The sequence below is a fragment of the Heptranchias perlo genome, chromosome 2, assembly GCF_035084215.1.
Source record: "Heptranchias perlo isolate sHepPer1 chromosome 2, sHepPer1.hap1, whole genome shotgun sequence".
NCBI lineage: Eukaryota > Metazoa > Chordata > Chondrichthyes > Hexanchiformes > Hexanchidae > Heptranchias > Heptranchias perlo.
Window position 1 is genome coordinate 3,280,914 of NC_090326.1, and position 19,415 is coordinate 3,300,328.

General features: G+C 48.1%; 1 protein-coding gene across 1 annotated transcript; it reads left to right on the plus strand.

Annotated features, from left to right (window-relative positions):
* The first annotated feature begins 2,204 nt into the window (after positions 1-2,204).
* Positions 2,205-12,832, plus strand: LOC137331558 (probable G-protein coupled receptor 139). The gene is made up of 3 exons (XM_067995433.1): positions 2,205-2,274; positions 3,302-4,158; positions 12,704-12,832. Exons 1-3 carry the CDS (start codon positions 2,205-2,207, stop codon positions 12,830-12,832), a joined length of 1,056 nt encoding a protein of 351 aa, XP_067851534.1.
* The last annotated feature ends 6,583 nt before the right edge of the window (positions 12,833-19,415 follow it).

Below are 19,415 nucleotides of genomic sequence, written 5' to 3' on the forward strand. Positions count from 1 at the left end.
ACCATTAATGTAATAGTAGGGGCACCACGAGTCATGTTCGATTAGGATCACCACCAGTAATGTTAGAACAGGGTCACCATAATACTATCAGAGTCAGGTCACCACCAGTAATATTGGCGTAGAGTCGACAGCTGTAATGTTAGACTCGAGTCAGGACCATTAATGTTCGAGTGGTTTCAACACCGTTATTTTTAGTGTGGGGTCACCAGTAACAATGTTAGAGTCGAGTCATCACCTGTAATGATAGAGTGGAGGCAGGAGCATTAATATTAGAGCAGGGTCAACAACATTGATGCTAGTATGGGGTCACCACCAAAAATGTTAGAGTAGGTTCACCAACTGTAACGTTATAGCAGGGTCACCACCAGTAATGTTAGAGTGGCGTCACCACAATTAATTTTAGGGTAGGGTCACCACCAGTAATGTTAGAGTAGTGTCAATACATTTAATGTTAGAATGGTGTCACGACCATGAATGTTAGAATAGGTTCACCACCAGTAATGTTAGTGTCGGGTCACTACAATTAATGTTCGAATATGGTCACCACCAGTAATGTTAGATTACGGTCACCAACATTAATATTGGACTAGGCTCTCCACCAGTAATGTAAATGTAGGGTCACCAATAGTTGTTTAGAGTGGGGCACCACCATTAATGTTATATTAGGATCATCAGCAGTAACGTTAGACTCGGATCACCACCACTAATGTTAGATTAGGGTCACTACATTAATGTTGGAGAATAGTCACCATAATTACTGATAAAGTAGGGTCACTAGCATTAATGTTAGAATAGGTTCACTGTCAGTAATATTTGAGTAGATTCAACACAATTAATATTAGAGTAGAGTCGCCACCATTGACGTTAAAGGACGGTCACCACCAGTGATGTTAGATTAGGCTCACCACCAGTAATGATAGAGTAGGGTGACCTCCAGTAATGTTGGAGTCGGGTCGCCAATAATAATGTTAGTGTATGATCACCATCAGTAATGTCAGAGCAGGGTTGCCACCATTAATATTAGAGTATAGTCACCTACAGTAATGATAGAGTGGGGTTACCACCAGTAATGTTAGAGTAGCTTCACTACCAGTAATGTTAGAGTGGGGTTACCACCAGTAATGTTAGAGTAGGTTCACTACCAGTAATGTTTGTGTAGAGACAACACCAATAATGATAACTTAGAGTCATCATCAGTAATATTAGATTGAGGTAACCACCAGTTATGTTCGAGTAGGATCACCACGTGCAATGTTAGAGTATCGTCACCATCAGTAATATTAGACTAGGGTAAACTCCAGTTATGTTAGAGTAGGGTCACTACCAGTAATATTGGAGTCGAGTCACCACCACTAATGTTAGAGTCGGGTAACCCCCATTAATTTTAGAATAGGTTCACCACCAACAATGTTGGAGCAGAGTCACAACGAGTATTGTTAGAGTAAGGTCACTACCAGTAATGTTTGTCTAAAGTCACCACAATTAACGTTAGAGACGAGTCACCACCAGTAAGGTTACGCTAGTGTCAACACCAGTAATGTTAGAGTATGATCACCAACAATAATACTAGATTAGGCACACCACCAGGAATGTTAGTGTTGCTCAATATCAGTAATGCTAGAGCTGGGTCAGCAGCAGTAATGCTAGTGTAGGATCACCATCAATAATGTTAGATTAAAGCCAGCAGAAATAGCGTTAGATTAGGGTCACCATCATTAATGTTAGAGTAGCGACATCGCCATTAATTTTAGAGCAGGGTGCCAATGAATAATGTTACAGTAGATTCAACACCAGTCATAATCACAGTAGAAAGCAATTTTAATTATGTAATGGTTGAGTTAAGATTTCACTGATTTATTGTGAGGCCCCAAGAAGCTAACACAATGCTCAGCAGTGATATTCCCTGCACGGATCACAGTACGCGACCAGAGCACATTGGGCCTGGCATTACTTTCCGTTCATTTATTCTAATTGACGGAGTTCCATCGACTGAGGTACATTATTTCCAGATTGGCCCTCTCGGGTTCGCTGAAGTGGAAAATCTCACCTTGTTTGTTAAGTGACTGTAACTAACGCCAAATATTGTGTAATCTGATTTTCTTACCGGGCACTGTCTGGCCTATAAAGGAGGAGCATTTACGAATTTTAGATGCACTCCAGTCGGAACCGTAAAGCTGGACGGAATTCACACATTCCTTTAAAAAATGGAACGGCCAACAATTCTACTGATAACGGATATTTACTACCCCATTCTCGCCACCTTTGGTGTGCCCGGTAGGTATCCTTTTGTCTCCTAGCTGTCGATTATCTCACTGTTATTGATTATGTAACAGATTCCGAGAATGTCCTCATTGCAGAGTCTGTTATCCTCCGCGACAAATTGGTGAATATCACCGATAATCCTATCAGTCAGTTTGGCCGGTGAGGCATTGCTCTGGTCGGTAGATGGTGGGCACCGGGCGCTCAAGTTCGCTCCCTATACTGATGGAGGGCAAGGCTGATTCCCCGGTCCCTCCAACAGTATATAAATCACCAAGGGATGTGTTGCTTAGTGTCCATGGTAATCATTTCATTTGTACAGTTGTTTTTTTATGCTTTAAGTTGATAATTCCTTAGAATGCAGCCACCAGCACCCAACAGGGGACTTTAAAAAATATTTGGATAAATAATTGCCGCTCACAGAACTGTTTCCCTCCCCTCGGCTGTAAAGAACTTTCACGGTCCCACCCTAGGGTGCCATGAACTGTGTGTAAAACGTCTGGTGTGCAACTGCATTGATTGCACCGGCACCGTTGAATTGCATTGTACGTACCGTTGTAAATTGTATGACCTGTATTGTGTTTGAAGCATGGCTTGAATTGCATTGTATGTACTTCTACAAATGTTATCAATCAAGTTTATTTTGAAATATAAAAAAAATCGCACCAGTTGCTGCTCTGTTCCCGAGCAGCTCCCTCGACTCGATTATAAATAGAAAAAGGCCAGAGTTTTCACCTAAATTAAATGATTATTTTCTCAGCTGAATGTTTCATTTGAATTCATATCTTTCCAGTAATTTCCGCAACATTATATTTCATACCTGAAACATGCCGGAAGGACGGCGGATTTTCAGTTCCTCTATACTGCGTGTTTAATCATTTCTTTATTTTAAACACATTGTCGTCAACGCTCGCCTATATAATAAAAGAAACAATCCGTGTTTATCAACCTAAGTGGGAACACATCTGTACATTACGCACAATATGCTGTGAGATTTATCAGAGTGGCCCCGTTACTTACCTCTTCTCCCCCTTTCTTACAGCGAACATAATGACAATCGTGATTCTCTCCAGAGGAAATTGCGGACTTTCCAAATGTATCTCTGGCTACATGGTGGCCATGGCAACCGCAGATCTCCTGGTCATGATCTTCAATGTAATAATGTATCATATTTTCAGTTATTTCTTTGTACTTTCATTCCTGTCCTACACTGCCGTTTGTAAGTTCAATCTATACATGAATGCTACTACCCTGAATGTGTCGGTATGGTTTACAGTCTTGTTCACATTTGACCGATTTGTAGCTATATGTTGTGAGAAGTTTAAGGCAAAGTATTGCATCGTGAGAACGGTAGCCTCGGTTTTAACAACCGTCACTGTCCTGCACTGTTTAAAGGACATCCCCTTTTGGTTTGCATATGAACCTGAACGAATAATTAACAATATTCACTGGGGTTGCCGCATCAGGGTGGAATTTTTTTCATCGCCTGCCGGTGTAGCGTTCTCCTGGTTGGAAAGTATTTTCATGACATGGCTTCCGTTTGCTTTGATATTACTGTTTAATTGTTTGACAGTCAAACGTATTTTAGTGGCCAACAGAGCCCGCAGGGGCCTTCGGGGTCACACTAGTGAGAATCAGAGCGATCCTGAGATGGAGAACCGAAGGAAATCCATAATATTACTGTTCACTGTGTCGGGCAGTTTTATACTGTTGTGGATGACAGCTGGCGTGAGTTTTTTAACCACCAGACTGACCAGCACCGCGCAATATCTAGGCGATTATTCAGCTCCCGCTTATATAGCAACTGAAACCGGATATATGCTTATGTATTTGAGTTCCTGTACAAACACGTGTATTTATGCAGCTACCCAAACTAAATTCAGGGAGGAGCTGAAGCAAGTGATGACATCTCCTTTGACATTTATTCTGACATTGGTAAAAAAATAAACAAGAAACCAAAGCTTCCTGTCCTAACTGGAGTTCAATTGCATCCGTGCTCCATTTTAGAATGGCCTCCTTGCTGTTACGATGAAAATGGATTGTTCTTGTGAAAATGAACAGGAATCAGAGAATATTTTTTCCATTGTGTGCCGTGTGTTTGATGTCTGCCGCTTTCCCAGGGTGAACAGAATCGTTGCCTGGTAAGAAAGCGCGCTTCCCGCTCAAAGAGAACAGTTCATGATTGAGCTTCAGCAGTGGTGTAGGACATGTGGGCATCAGAGTTAACTGCCTTGCACCGCAGGGACCGGAATGATCCGCGCCAGTTTAATTAATAGTTTTCTTTAGTGTCGCAACATTGAAGAGTGCTATAAACTGGGTTATTTGTAATTCTTCTGTAATTTTGACGTGAATGTTACAGGCGCTGGTCTCCACATTGCCTCCCAGCCCAATAGAAAGGGGCCCTGTCCACTGATAAGTGATCTTATGAAGGAGACAGTAGGAACTTGGCTCGACAATGTGAAGTTAGGCATCTTTATTTACTTAACATATCAACTGATCAACAAAAATTTGGATTGTTATACCAGGAGAACAAACCATTCGACCCGACCAGTGCTTGTTGGCGTTTATCCTACACACGGGCAAATAGTTCCAATCACTTTACCCGCCCTGTCCTAACATGTATTCAATATATTTTTATTCAGACATCTATCCAATCTTGAATATTAACGTAATTTTTGCCTCCGTTAATTCACAGCTTCACAACTCTCGGAGTGAAGAGGTTTCTCCGACTCGAAATCTCTTACATTTATTCTTTTATCTATGGCTATTAGATTTTGATCCCCCAACTAATGGGGGCAATCTGTTTCTATCTATCATGTCCCATCCGTACTTAACCTAAATCACCTGGGTACAACGCGACAAAAGTTATCAATCTGTTATCAATACGCAATCTAGTGAAAATAAGGACAGCTTAATTAAGATCGTTAGTTGATAGCTTTCTCTTGGAGATGATTGTGTCCTTGATTATATTGAACAGTGGGAAGAATGAATTTTATAGCTTGGCCACTACCCTATACATCGGGACCATGCAGGGGGGTGATACTAATCAAACACCTCCAGACACCGGGGGCCCGATGTTAGCAGGCCTGCGGGTTCCCGGCGGAAGGGGGCTATCGGGCGCATGGGTATCGCGCCCGGTGAAATGAGTGCGACTCCCGCGCGATCACAGGATAATTAAAGTCATTTACCTGAGGTGACGGGTTTTCCGCTGCTCAGCTGCGCGCCGGCGGCCTGCGCATGCGCAGTGACGCCTGAGTGATGGTGGAGCTCTATTTAAAGGGGCAGTCCACCAATGCTCCTCCTGCTGCAAACAAGAAGGAGCACACCATGGAGCACCCCAGGGGTAAGGCTGCCCCACGATTCTCTGACGACTCACTCCAGCTGCTGCTGGACGGGGTAAGGAGGAGGAGGGAGACGTTGTTCCCCAGCGATGGAAGGAAGTGCCCTGCCTCCGCCACCAGGAAGGCATGGGCGGAGGTGGCCGCGGAGGTTAGCAGCAGGGGCAACACCACAAGAACATGGATCCAGTGTCGCAAGAGATTCAATGATCTCACTAGGTCCGGCAAAGTGAGTACACTAACGCATTCTCCCACACTCCGTCTTCCACATCACCTCAAACACCTCACAACCCCTTCTGCACTGCCACCACAGCGCTCCCGCATCAATCCTCACAGCCACTCAACTATCATCCTCACCGTGCCTGCACGTACCCACCGTCCCTGTCCCCATTCGAACAATACCACACACCCCAATCCCCATACAATGGGATGGGCATGTGGCACACGCATCCTCCCATCCATCTCCCACACGCTCAACCCACCCACACCAATGCTTGAAGCGTCTCACAATGCAATCATCACTCAATCACGCATCTGTGTTTTGCCTTGACAGGGGAAGAGATGCAAGAACGCCCGGGAAAGGGCACGCACCAGAGGGGGCCAGCAACACGAGGTGGTTCTAACGCACGCAGAGCTGGACGCCTTGGAGATCAGCCACACGCTGCATTGCCTGTCCGTGGCGGATGGCGAGGCTGGGGCTGCAGAAAAGTCCGGTAACGGAAAGCTGACACTCAGCAGTCATGGTCGCGAATGATCTTAGCATCACTTGGCATCTGCCGCACCTCAACATTTGTCCACATGCCTGATATTGCCCTTTGTTCTCTTGCAGGGCCATCTGCGAGCGCCGTGTCTGTGGAGGGCGATTCCTCAGAGGACATGCCAGTCTCTGAGGGTCCATCGTCACATATGAGCCAAGCATCCACCAGCGCAGATACACACACCTCGGTGGGTCCCCCTCCTCAATTAGTTGGGATTTCACATGGTGAGTCACCGCGCACATGTGAGCAAGAGCAGACCCTGGTGGCAGGGGCAGCCGCGGAGGGTCCGCTTCAGTGGGACCACTCTTCTCCAGGCTCTGCTCAGCCGGACCCAGATGCTGAACCCTGGGGGCCACCAGTCAAAAGGAGAGTCGTCGAGGGGCAGCAGCACATTGCCGAGGTACTGGAAGAGGTGCCACGCGCACTCCCCACAATCGCGCAGGTGATGGAGGAGTCCAACTCCTGCATGAGGGGAATGGTGGCACAGGTACAGGAGGGTATCTGCGAGATAGTGTCGCGGGTAGGTGCGGGAACGTCTGCGGTGGAGGAAAGGCTAGCCTCCCTCGAGCGTCACGCACAGCTCAACATTGAGTCCATCCAGGCCCTGACAACTGCTGTTCGGATTCAGGGAGAGCAACATTCTGCCGCCATAAACAGGCTGACAGATACATTAGAGGTGGCCTTGCAAGGTCTCACACAGCTCATCCAAACTGCCGTCCAGCAGGGTGGAAGGAGTGATATGGGCCTAGGCCATGAGAGGGAAGATGGTGAACGGGGACATGGAAGTGGGAACGCTACTCAAAGTGCCCCAATGTCTCACCCGTTGCCCCCCTCTCAACCAATTCCCGCAATGCTGTCTCCTCTCCAGGTGGCTGAGTCTGCCCCTGCACAGGTGCAGGAGGAGCAGTCTGTGGAGGTGCCCTCACGGGCACTGAAACCCAGGGGGCGTCGGCCCAAAGCATCTACCCGGTCAGGGCACGAACAAGAGCAACCTGCCACTACCTTTGCTGGAGAGACAGGGGTAGCACCACGTAGGGGTTCCCACAAACGTGAGGCTAGGGTGTTATGAACACAAAGGGAATGCACCAGGGTGTATGACAATTTGTTATGTTTTTATTTATAGTCGTTTACTGCACATACACAATAAACACAATTGTTCTCACCACGACTGCCACCTCTTGTCCATTCTTGAGCGGCTTGTGCAATAGGTCCCTTTCGTGGGGCTCATCATGACGACAAACACCTGGTCCCACCCATTGGGTCACACTACAGTGGGTGCAGGAGTAATGGCACCGCTCTTCTGTGGAGGGGGCTTGTATGGCCGCTCCTCTGTGCACGTGATGAGGTCTGGACGCCTCAGAGAGTCTGATGTTAGAAGAACCGTTGACATATGAGTGCCTCCCTGGCCTGACGAGCATCCAGGTGAGCCAGTGTTCGGCCCATGGGTCCTTCCTCCTCCTCTTGTTCCTTCTCCTCCTCATCGTCGTCCTCAATATGGGTGGCGGATGTGCATGGGGCCTCCTCCAGCGGCACCCCTCTCTGTTGTGCCATGTTGTGCAGGGCACAGCAGACAACTATAATTCGTCCCACTCTGAGTGGCGCGTATTGGAGCGCTCCCCCAGAACGATCGAGGCACCTGAAGCGCATCTTTAGCACCCCTATAGCCTGCTCAATTGTAGACCTGGTAGCAATGTGGCTGTCATTATATCAACCATGCGGCTCGGTGATGGGATTCCTCAGAGGTGTCATAAGCCACGTGTGCAGGGGATACCCCTTGTCGCCGAGGAGCCAGCCGTTGCCGGTGTTGGGTGAGTGGAAGAGGGGCGGGACGGCGGACTCCCTGAGGACGAAGGCATCGTGGCAGCTGCCAGGGTATCTGGCGCACATGTGTAGGAATCTCTGGCGGTGGTCACAGATGAGCTGGGCGTTCATGGAGTGATACCCCTTCCTGTTGATGAACCGTCCTGGCTCATGTGGAGGTGCCCGTATTGCTATGTGGGTGCAGTCGATTACACCCTGCACCCGTGGGAAGCCAGCCACAGCATGGAATCCAACCACCCTCTCCATCTGGCTGCGGTCATCCATGGCAAAGTTGATGTAGTGCGAGGCCCTGTGGAACAACCCATCGGTAACCTGCCTTATGCACTTGTGTGCAGACGAATGACAGACCCCGGTGATGTCCCCGGTGGCACCCTGGAAGGATCCAGAGGCGAAGAAGTTGAGGGCAGTGGTGACTTTGACGGCGACGGGTAAGAAGATGCTGATTGGTCCATCCGGGAGCAGCTCGTCATTAAGGAGGCTGCAGATGTCTGCGACTACCTGGCGAGTGACTCTGAGCCTCCGTATGCACTGCTCCTCAGAGAGGTCCAGGAAGCTGAGCCTCGGTCTGTAGACCCTGTGCCGAGGGTAGTGCCTCCTGCGACGCATCTCTCTCTGCAGTTGCCCTCCCTCCTGCTGTGCAGGTGGTTGTGCCACAGCACCGTGTTGTGGGGCTCCACGTGTCTGAGGTGGACGGCGTGGCCTGCGAGGCTGCTGAGGCTGGTGATGCTGTTCGTCCTCCGAGGAGGTCAACGCGGCCCCCATCTGGAAGGTGTAGGTCTGAGGGGTTCTGCAAGGTCGGTAAGTGTGTCCTCGCACCGGTGTTGCGGTTCCAGGTCGGTGAATCTTCTTGCTAGGAGGAGGGTGGTGGAGGGCAAGCGTTGCCCTATGTGACGGAGTGTCCTCCTGCGTTGGTGAAGGGTCTCCCCCCGCCCCACCCACCTGTGGAATGCACCTTGGCAGCTGCCACAGGCTGCTGGCTGCAACACGTCCGTTTGAAGTGAGAGTGTTTCCCCCAGTATGGGAAACAGTCTCAGTTCAAGGTAAAATCCCACCCTTCCTAATAAAACAGCTCAATCAGGCCTGTAAACGACCTGAACGAGCAAGATCAATACTCACAAGTGGCATCCCGCTGGCTTTAATTGCCTGCGGGATTCCCACCTGCCGGGTCTGCGCGCGCACGCCGGCGCGTCCGTGGGGAACCCGGAAGTGGGCGGGTTCGAGACGGGATCCGGTCCCGCTCCGGGAATCCCCGATTTTCGGGCCCCCCCCCGCCGAGAACGCACCCGATATCGGGTGGTAAAATCAAGCCCCCGATCTTTTGATAGGTAGCCAGAAAGGGCAGGAATGGAGTGCATCGGATGTTTCGTGCTGCATGATCTTGGGATATCGTTGTGTGTACAGAAGTGACAGGTGAAGCAACCAGCGTGGATCATGAATAATGAAGATAACCTGAAGAACGGGTCCAAGACATGGTTAGTCACGCTGACAACACCACTATGGAATGGTTAATGTGGCTCTGGAGAGGGAGAAGATGTGTAACAATCAATGACGAGATATCTGTGCAATATAATAGTTCAAGATATATATGACTGATTAGCTTTGTTTCGTGTTGATCTAAAATACTCTAATGCCAACAGAGGGGGCACTGTAAGGAAAGGGTTAATCAGACTGTCCTTAAATCTGCTCATGTTAGACTGTATTGGTTTCTCTTTATCTTGTAGTGATGTTAACATTTAGCCATTGTTTTTAAGCTGGGAAGCAATAGTCAATTTAAAGTACCATTGAGCTGTCGGGCCAGGGATAATCCTGCAGCAATGATGAGTTTCAGGATGAAATAACAAAGATTTAATTGAAGTCATACCATTGCATACTGATTCATACATTTCAGAGAACATTAGTCATTTCAAGATAGTGTGGGAAAGGAATCAGTTCTACAAACACCTCGGCATACATCATAATTGTTGATTGGTATATATGTTACCAAAACAAAGACAGACGATAATTAAAGTTTTAATTTGTAGAATTGCAATTATATGGATCAAGAGTGAAATTATCGATAAGATAACGAACTAAGGGAGATATAATTCTTAGCTCAATGGAAAAATAGCTCGTTAAGAAAGGAGAACTATCGTTAATGTTAAAGGAGAAACTAATATCATTCTCCTTGTATAGAGTTGTATTTTAACTTCATATAATTATGTAATGCAGAATTGTGTGGAATGTCACGTGGAGGCAGTGGAGAAATGGATACAAACTAGATGTTTCTCATGAGTATTTGAATTCGTAAAGACCTAAGATACTGAGCTCAGAATTAGAAAACGATTGAGTTCCGAGCCAACCATCATCCGGTGTGATAATAAGTTCTACCTTTTAAGAGTATGTTTAAGTACTATTGCATGTACTGTATGGTTCGTAAAGCTATGATACCTCACTTCAATGTTCATGAACCTTTTTGAAAACCTTACACTGACAACAGCCTTAGCACTTCAATTGTGAATGAGCTTCATTGATTAAATTAGAAGAAATTTTGCACTCACTCTTTAACCTTCCGCTTCATCCTGAGGTTCTCCAAAAGCCAAACTCCACTTGATTTCAGGACCGCATGCAGCCGGGCTCTGTCAATCCGTCTGGCATCCAGCTTCTCGTGGAAGTGGTGATGGGTTGCCGGCAGTCGGTGCAATCGGCAGATTCTCATTTATCTGGATTCAGATGAACAACAGTATTTAAGACACAAATCAGGCAGCAGGGAGAGGTTTTAAGTTGATCGGTCAGCGATGTATCTGCACCAAGCTCCAATCGTGAGAAGGCGATGCGTAATCATCCAAATCACCCAATGTCAACAGGTAAAATAAAAAGCTAATTAAACCAATGCATTACCGTGTCATATACAATCCCTTATGGTTGTGAATCCCGCCCCATGTTTCCAATTAAATAGTTGTTGTGTTCTCTTGGCTTTCTCTATCGATGACTAAACAGTTGCTGAGACCGCCGAATATTCCATTCTCCCCTATTTCTAATTAAACCGTCACAGTCTTCCCCTGCCACAACTTCTAAATAAGCGGTTGCTATATTCCCCTATATTCCATTTTGTTCTATTTCTAATAAGACACTTGCTACATTCCCGTGACCTCTATTTATAATTAAACAGTTACTGTGTTTCCCAGCCGCCTACTTCGAAATAAATGGTGATTGTGTTCCTCCGGTCCCCATTTCTAATTAAACATTTGCTGTATTCTCCTAATTTCCACTGTTCGCAAAGGTGTTCCCCCTATATTCCACGTTCTTCTATTGCTAATTGAACAGTTACTGCGTTCTCCTATATTCCACTATATTATATTCCTAATTGAACAGCTACTGGGTTGCCCATACACTCCACTTCGTTCCATTTTTAATTGAACAGTTACTATGTTTCCCCGATATTCCACTTTATTCTATTTCTAATTGAAAGGTTAATCTGTTCCCCTGTATTCCAGTCTATTCTATTTTAATTGAACAGCTACTGTGTTGCCCTAAATACCCCTATCCTCTACTTCTAATTAAAAAATTATTGTGTTCCCCACATATTGCACATTATTCTATTTCAAATTGAACTGTTACTGTGTTCCCCCTATATTCAACTTTATTCTATTTCTAATAGAACGGTTACTGTGTTCCCCCTATATTCAACTTTATTCTATTTCTAATTGAACAGTTACTTTGTTCCCCTGCATTCAATTCTATTCTATTTCTAATTGAAAAGTTACTGTGGTCCACCGATATTCCAAATTATTCTATTTCTAATTAAACAGTTACTGTGTTCCCCCTATATTCAACTTTATTCTATTTCTAATTGAACGGTTACTGTGTTCCCCCTATATTCAACTTTATTCTATTTCTAATAGAACGGTTACTGTGTTCCCCCTATTTTCCACTTTATTCTATTTCTAATTGAACAGTTACTTTGTTGCCCTGCATTCAATTCTATTCTATTTCTAATTGAAAAGTTACTATGGTCCACCGATATTCCAAATTATTCTATTTCTAATTCAACAGTCACTGTGCAACCCCGATATCCCATTTTAATCTATTTTTAATTGAACAGTTATTGCGTTTCCCCAATAGTGCATTTGATTCTATTTCTAATTGAACATTAACTGTTATCCCCATATATTCCAATTTATTCTATTTCTAATTGGACAGTTAATGTGGTCCCCCGATAGTCCACATTATTCTATTTCTAATTTTTAATTGAACAGTTACTGTGCTCTCCCTATATTCCAGTAGATTTTATTTCTAACTGAAAAGTTATTGTGGTCTCCGATATTCCACTCTACCATATTTCTAACTGAACGATTACTGTGTTGTTCTGTATTCCCCTGTCATCCACTTTATTCTATTTCTAATTAAACAGTTACTGTGTACTATTATAATATACTTTATTCTTTTTATACTTGAACAGTTACTGTGTACCCCTGATATTCGACTTTATTCTCTTTCCAATAGAACTGTTACTGTGTTCCCCTATATTCCAATGTATTATATTTCTAGTTGATCAGTTACTGTGGTCGCCTGATATTCCACTTTATTCTAATTCGAGTTACACTTTCTCAAGGGCAATTATGGATGGGCAATAGAGGCTGGCCTTGCCAGCGACGCCCACAGCCCATGAACGAATAAATAAAAACAGTTATTGTGTTCCCCCATTATTCCACTTTATACTATTTCTAATTGAAGCGTTACTGCTTTCCCCATTTTCCACTCCATTATATTTCTAATAGAACAGTTGCTGTCTTCACCTATTTTCCACTTATTCTACTTCTAGGTGAAGAGTTACTGTGTTCCCCCTATTATCCACTTTATTCTGTTTAAAATAGAACAAATGCTATGTTCCTCCGGTATTACACTCTATTCTATTTCTAACTGAATAGTTACTGTGTTTTTCCTATGATCCACTTTATTCTTTTTGTAATAGAACAGTTTCTGTGTTACCCTAACGTCTACTCTATTCTATTTCAAATTGAACAGTTAAATGTATCCCCCCATCTTTCACTTTAGCTAGTTCTAATTGAACCGTCACTGTTTTCCTCTGTATTCCATTTTATTCTATTTCTATTTGAACAGTCACTGTGTTGCCCCGATTTTCCACTTTAGTCTATGTATAATTGTGCATTTACTCTGTTCTTACCATATTACAATTTATACTATTTCTAATTGAACAGTTACTGTGTTCCCCCTATTATCCACGTTATTCTATTTGTAATAGAATAACTACAGTGCTCCTGTGATGTTACACTCTATTCCATTTCTAACTGAGTAATTACTCTGTTCTCCCTATTATCCACGACATTAAACTGATAGTACAGAGATCTATATTGTTCGCTGCAACGTGACCTTTTAGCTCGCTGTATTGGTGGTGTTCTGTACCAGGCGCCTTGTCTCTGTGGCGCAATCAATTCGCGCGTTCGGCTATTAACTGAACAATTAGTAATTCAAATCCACCCAGAGACGATCGGGTCACATTCGTTGTCTCACATTTCCAGGTTTTTCATGTGAGTCTTGTTTGCAAGAAAATGTGGCATAAACATTGCCAGCTGAGCACGGCTGATGTTCCACGATTTAATCTGCGGTCGGATAGGAGGTCGAACAACATACAAAAAACCGAGGTTGGCTTCACTCAAATCAGAATTCTTCTTCACAGACAAGGTCCGAAGCGAGGACTCATTTGTCGCCCGATAGCTGGTTCGCTGTGACATGGATATTTGTGTAATGAGCGAGACCAGACTGTTTCCTTGTTTCCATAATGAATGTCATTCCCTCTATTTTGGAAAACAGTGTTCACATTCGCACAGGTTTCATTTGCTTTGTGAGAGATTATTAAGGATCCTACAAAACTGCCTCCGTTAATAACCGCAGTTCTAAGCCGCATTTCGGATGCAGCAACAAACCTATCAGTTTCTCGGTGTTCCCCAGCTCCCGGAGTGAATGAGACCGTGACAGCAGTAACATTCAGGCCGCCTGTCCGGCCCCGCCCTCTCCAACCACCCGCTGCTGACTAAAAGCAGCGAATGCAGTCTCAGACCGCATATTACTGTCCATCCCTGGGAAACTGGATACCACGGCCCGAACAAAACTCCCCATAAACCAAGCACAGGCAGAGGAAAATCCGGGGAGCTTGTATCCTGTTCACTCGGCCATCCAGCAGGATTAACAGAGAACCAGAGAGCGTGAAACTATCATTGGGCCTCAGTGCGAAACTGAGGGTAATTAAAAGCAAAGTTGCGGCGTTAGAATGGGCGAGCGGTCTAAAACACTATGTTTTTAATTGTAACATCCTTGTTTGGTAGGCGTGGATTCAAATCTCACTTCTGATATTTGTTCCTTTGCATTATATTTCATGTACTAAGTTGTCTTTTATGCCTTTGGCTGGACGGGATTTTTCTGCCCAGTTGATTTGCTCCTTCCAGAAAACCAACCAGACATCTGTCCACGTTAGTTTTGTTTTTATTTGCTATGATAATGTGTAGTTTTGGGGGTCAGCAAAACACGGCCCGTGGAATCAATCTATTGTAACATTGACCAGTGTTGCCCAATAACTCAGCTATTACCCTCATATGGCTAAATGGGAATCCAAATATACCTAATTATATTTGCGATTACGAAATAAAAATTGGGTCATGGATACAGTGTTTGGGCCTGTGATCTCAATACTCATATTCGCATGACGTATGCATGTGAGCTTTAACCTTTTTTGTGTTGTTAGTAAAACGGTAAAATGAAAAGCAAAGTGTGCGAGTGTTGTTTCGCTGTTGTGAATGTTTTACTTTTTTGGTTACTGAATGGTGGTCGATATTTGTTACGGAATGTACATATGTGAAGTATATCTCCCTGTATTGTACGTGTGTAAGGTGTTTTCTACTAAAATTCGTTCATGTGGCTAAAATGGTGCCGCCATAGCCACACCTGCGACTAGTCAGCAATTTCTATTGGACAACATTGGCATTGAGCATGGTCGAGTGGTCTGAGCCCGGATATTGATGCTCCAGTATTGTCAGGGTGCGAACGATTATAAACTTTCCATAGACACAGATGGATTGATTGTTGCATAAACATCACAGTTAAACGAACACACTAGCACTTTGTGTATACATATTTCAGGTTGTACAATAGTGGAGGGCACTCGTTAAGATTCTTTAATTGAGGTGACACTAGTTGGAGTTGTATGATAGGGTGGAGCAATAGTTGCCCTTGTGTGTTAGTGATGAGGGGAATTTAACAAAGGCTGAACCAGATTCCTGGGGCCTGATTTTAGCAGGCCTGCGGGTTTCCGGCGGGTTGGGTTTCGGGAGCGTGGTCAACACGCTCGGTGAAATTAGTGGGTTGCCCGCGCGATCGTAGCAGGCAATGCACTAATAGGAATCACTGATCTGCTCCTCCGGGGTCCGCGCTGCTGGTCTGCGCATCGGGCGGGCTGCGCATGCGCAGTACAATCTGTCAGCTGGAGGCTCTCGAGTTAAAGGGGCAGTCCTCCACTGACAGATGCTGCAACCAATGGAACAAATTTCAGCATGGAACAGCCCAGGGGGAAGGCTGCTCCCAGTTTAATGATGCCTCACCCCAGGTATCATCAGATGGGGTGAGGAGGAGGGCGAAGACAGAGATCTTCCACCCAGCGGTCGGGAGGAAGCGGCCAGCCTCTGCCACCAATAAGGCCTGGCTCGAGGTGGCAGAGGGGGTCACCTGCGCAACCAACATATCGCCCACCTGCATACAGTGCAGGAGGCGCTGCAATAACCTCAGTAGGTCAGCCACAGTGAGAACACAAAGTCTTTCCCTTACACTCCATCTGCCACAACACTGCCCCAACCCCACATCTCCTTCGGCACCGCCAACACTACTATGTCACATCACCCCTCATACCCACTCAAACCCCATCCTCATCTTACCTCCACCTACTCACCTCACCAGTACTCATCCTGCCACTAACAAGCGACCCAATCCTCATACAATCTCATGACTCTATCCCATACTCACCCTCTCGTGCATCTCCCTCACGGCCAGCCTCACTCAACCTGCCACCACCTGTGCTGCAGCCACAGGGCATGCATCACATATGTGCAGTAGGCAGCGTACGGCAAATGTTTCGTGAGCATGAAGGGGGTGCACAAGCGTGTCGGAGGGTTTGCCATGGGTGCTACCTATATTGAATTTCAGAGCAACAAACATCACACATTATATTGGCACCACTACTGCCATGTCTCCGCGAATCCTGTCTGTTGTGTCCAATAATGCCCGCTCCTGGGTATCAATATGAGGACCCACCACTGATGCCACCCATCGTGTTATTGCAGAGTAGGTGCAGTTGTATTTGCAGGGCTCTTCCGCGCAGACCACTGAGAGACATCGGCGGCGTAGCCGGTTGCACCCTGGAAGGATGCGGAGGAGAAGTTGTGGAGGGCAGTGGTGACTTTCGTAGCGACAGGTAAGCACTTGGTGCTGGGGCCAGCCAGGAGCAGCTCGGCATGAAAGAGGCTGCAGATCTCCACGACTACATGTCGAGCGAATCTGCGCCTCCGTGTGCACTGCTGCTCGGAGAGGTCCGGGGAGCTTCGCCTCGGTCTGTGGACCATGTGGCGAGGGTAGTGCCCTTTGCGATGCGTCTCTCTCTGTGGTAGCCCTCCCTCCTGCTGTGCAGGTGGGCGTGCAACAACACCGTGTTGGGGGGCTCCACGTCTCTGCGGCGGACCGCGTGGACTGCGAGGCTGCTGGGGCTGGTCATGCTGTTCGTCCTCCGAGGGTGTCCACGCACCACCCATCTGGCAGGTGATGGTCTGAGGGGTTGTGCAGGGTAGGTGGGTGGTTCCTCGGACTGGGGCTGCGGTTTCGTGTCGGTCTGTCCTCTGGCTTGGCGGGGGGTGGTGGAGGGCAGGGGTTGCCCTATGTGACGCGGTGGCCTCCTGCGTGGGTGAGGGCACTCCCCCGTAGAGTGCAACTCGGCAGCTGCCACAGGCTGCTGGCAGCAACACGCCTGGTTGGAGAGAGACTGTTTCCCCCAGTGTGTGAAACAGTCTGCGATGTAGGTAAAATCCCACACTTCCTCTTTTGACAGCTGATTCAGCTCATTAACTGACCTCAACAAGCAAGGTAAGTACTCTCAAGTGGAACCCCGCTGGCTTTAATTGCCTGCGGGATTCCCACCAGCGGGGGCCACGCACGCAGCCCAGCACGTCATCAGGGAACCCGGAAGTGGTCGGGATCGCGGCGCGATCCGGTTACATGGGGCTCGAATTTCGCAGGCCTGCGGGTTCCCAGCGGGTGGTCCTCCGGGAGCGTGGAAAACGCGGACGGGTAATTGTGTGCGTCCCCCACGCGATCGCGGGATAATTGGACCCATTAAGCCCTGCTTCCGGGTTCTGCGCTCCCCAGCTGCGTGCCGGTCGGCTGCGCATGCGCAGTACCGTCGACGCGATGTAGGAGCTCCAGTTAAAGGGGCAGTCTCCCAAAGCCCCTCCTGCTGCAAGCAAGAGGTCTGGGAGAATGGCTCAACAAAGGGGAAAGGCTGCGTCCCGTTTTTCAGATCTGGCACTGCAGCTGATGCTGGAGGGCGTGAGGAGGAGGAGGGAAACACTCTTCCCTGAGGATGGGCGCAAGTTCCCTGCCGCCGCAACCAGGAAGGCATGGGCAGAGGTGGCGGCGGAGGTGAGCAGCAGGGGCAACACCCCAAGGACTTGGGAGCAGTGCCGCAAGCGCTTCAATGACCTGACTAGGTCTGGCAAGGTGAGTACACCAACGCACCCTCCCACATCCCGTCCCCACCATCACGCCAAGCAGATCACAACCCCCTCCTGCACAGCCACCACTGCGCTCCATCAGCAATCCTCACAGCCACTCATTCACCATCCTCGCCGTGCACGCAAGTACCCACCGTCCCTGACCCCACCCGAACACTACCACACACCCCAATCCCCATGCAATGGGATGGGCACGTGGCCCACGCGTCCTCCCATCCGTTCCGCGCCACGCTCAACCCAACCACACCGATGCTCGATGCGTCTCACGATGCAAGACGCACCCACTCACACATCTGTGTTTTGCCTTCACAGGAGAAGAGGAGCAAGAACAACCGCGAAAGGGCACGCACCGGAGGTGGCCCGCCGCAAGTGGTGGAGCTCACCGACGCAGAGGTGGAGGCGCTCGACCTCGCCCGCACGCGACATTGCCTGTCGGTGGCAGATGGCGAGTGTGTCGCTGCCGAAACGGCCGGTAAGGGAAAGCTGACACTCAACACCCATGATCGCGAGTTACCGTCTCATCACCTGCCATCAGGCGCACTGTCAAGTTGGTCCACATGTCTCAAAGTGCCTTCTGTTCTCTTGCAGGTCCGTCTTTGGGTCAAGCGAGCGTGGAGGGCGATTCCTCAGAGGACATGGCGGTCTCTGAGGGTGCATCGTCACATCAGAGCCAACCATCCACCAGCGCAGAGACACGCACCTCGGTGGGTCCCCCTCGCCTACTAGTTGGGGTAGCACTTGGTGAGTCACTGCGCACGAGTGAGCATGTGCAGACCCTGGTGGCAGGGGCAGCCGCGGAGGGTCCGCGACGGAGGGAGCACTCATCTCCAGGCTCTGCTCAGCCGGACCCAGATGCTGAACCCAGGGGGCCACCAGAGAAAAGGAGAGTCGTCGAGGACCACCAGCTAATTGCTGAGGTGCTGGCAGAGGTGCCGCGCGCATTGTCCACAATAGCGCAGGCGATGGAGGAGTCCACCTCCTGCATGTGGGCATTGGTGGTGCAGGCACAGGAGGGTACCGGCGACACAGTGTCGCAGGTAGGTGCGGGACTGTCTGCGGTGGAGGACAGGCTGGCCTCCCTCGAGCGTCACGCACAGCTCCACTTCGAGTCCTTGCAGGCCCTCACAACGTCTGTACGGATTCAGGGTGAGCAACATTCCGACGCCACCAACAGGCTGAGGGATACACTAGGGGTGGCCTTGCAAGGCGTCACACATGCCATCCAAACTGCCATCCAGCAGGGTGGAAGGGGTGATGTGGGCCGAGGCCAAGAGAGGGATGATGGTGACCGGGGACATGGAAGCGGGGACGCCTCTCAAGGCGTCCCCACGTCCCACCCGTCGCCCACCTCTCAACCAGCACCCGCAATGGTGCCTCCTCTCCATGTGGCCGAGACTGCCCCAGCCCCGGTGCAGGAGGAGCAGTCTGTGGAGGTGCCCTCACGGGCACCGAAACCCAGGGGCCGTCCGCCA

What these genes read in the sequence shown, in the direction of transcription:
- LOC137331558 (XM_067995433.1), top strand. Translation starts at nt 2,205, where the DNA reads ATGGAACGGCCAACAATTCTACTGATAACGGATATTTACTACCCCATT. An exon ending in CGCCACCTTTGGTGTGCCCG is followed by an intron (nt 2,275 to 3,301) that starts GTAGGTATCCTT and finishes CCTTTCTTACAG; the next exon opens with CGAACATAATGACAATCGTG. An exon ending in TCAGGGAGGAGCTGAAGCAA is followed by an intron (nt 4,159 to 12,703) that starts GTGATGACATCT and finishes TTATATTTCTAG; the next exon opens with TTGATCAGTTACTGTGGTCG.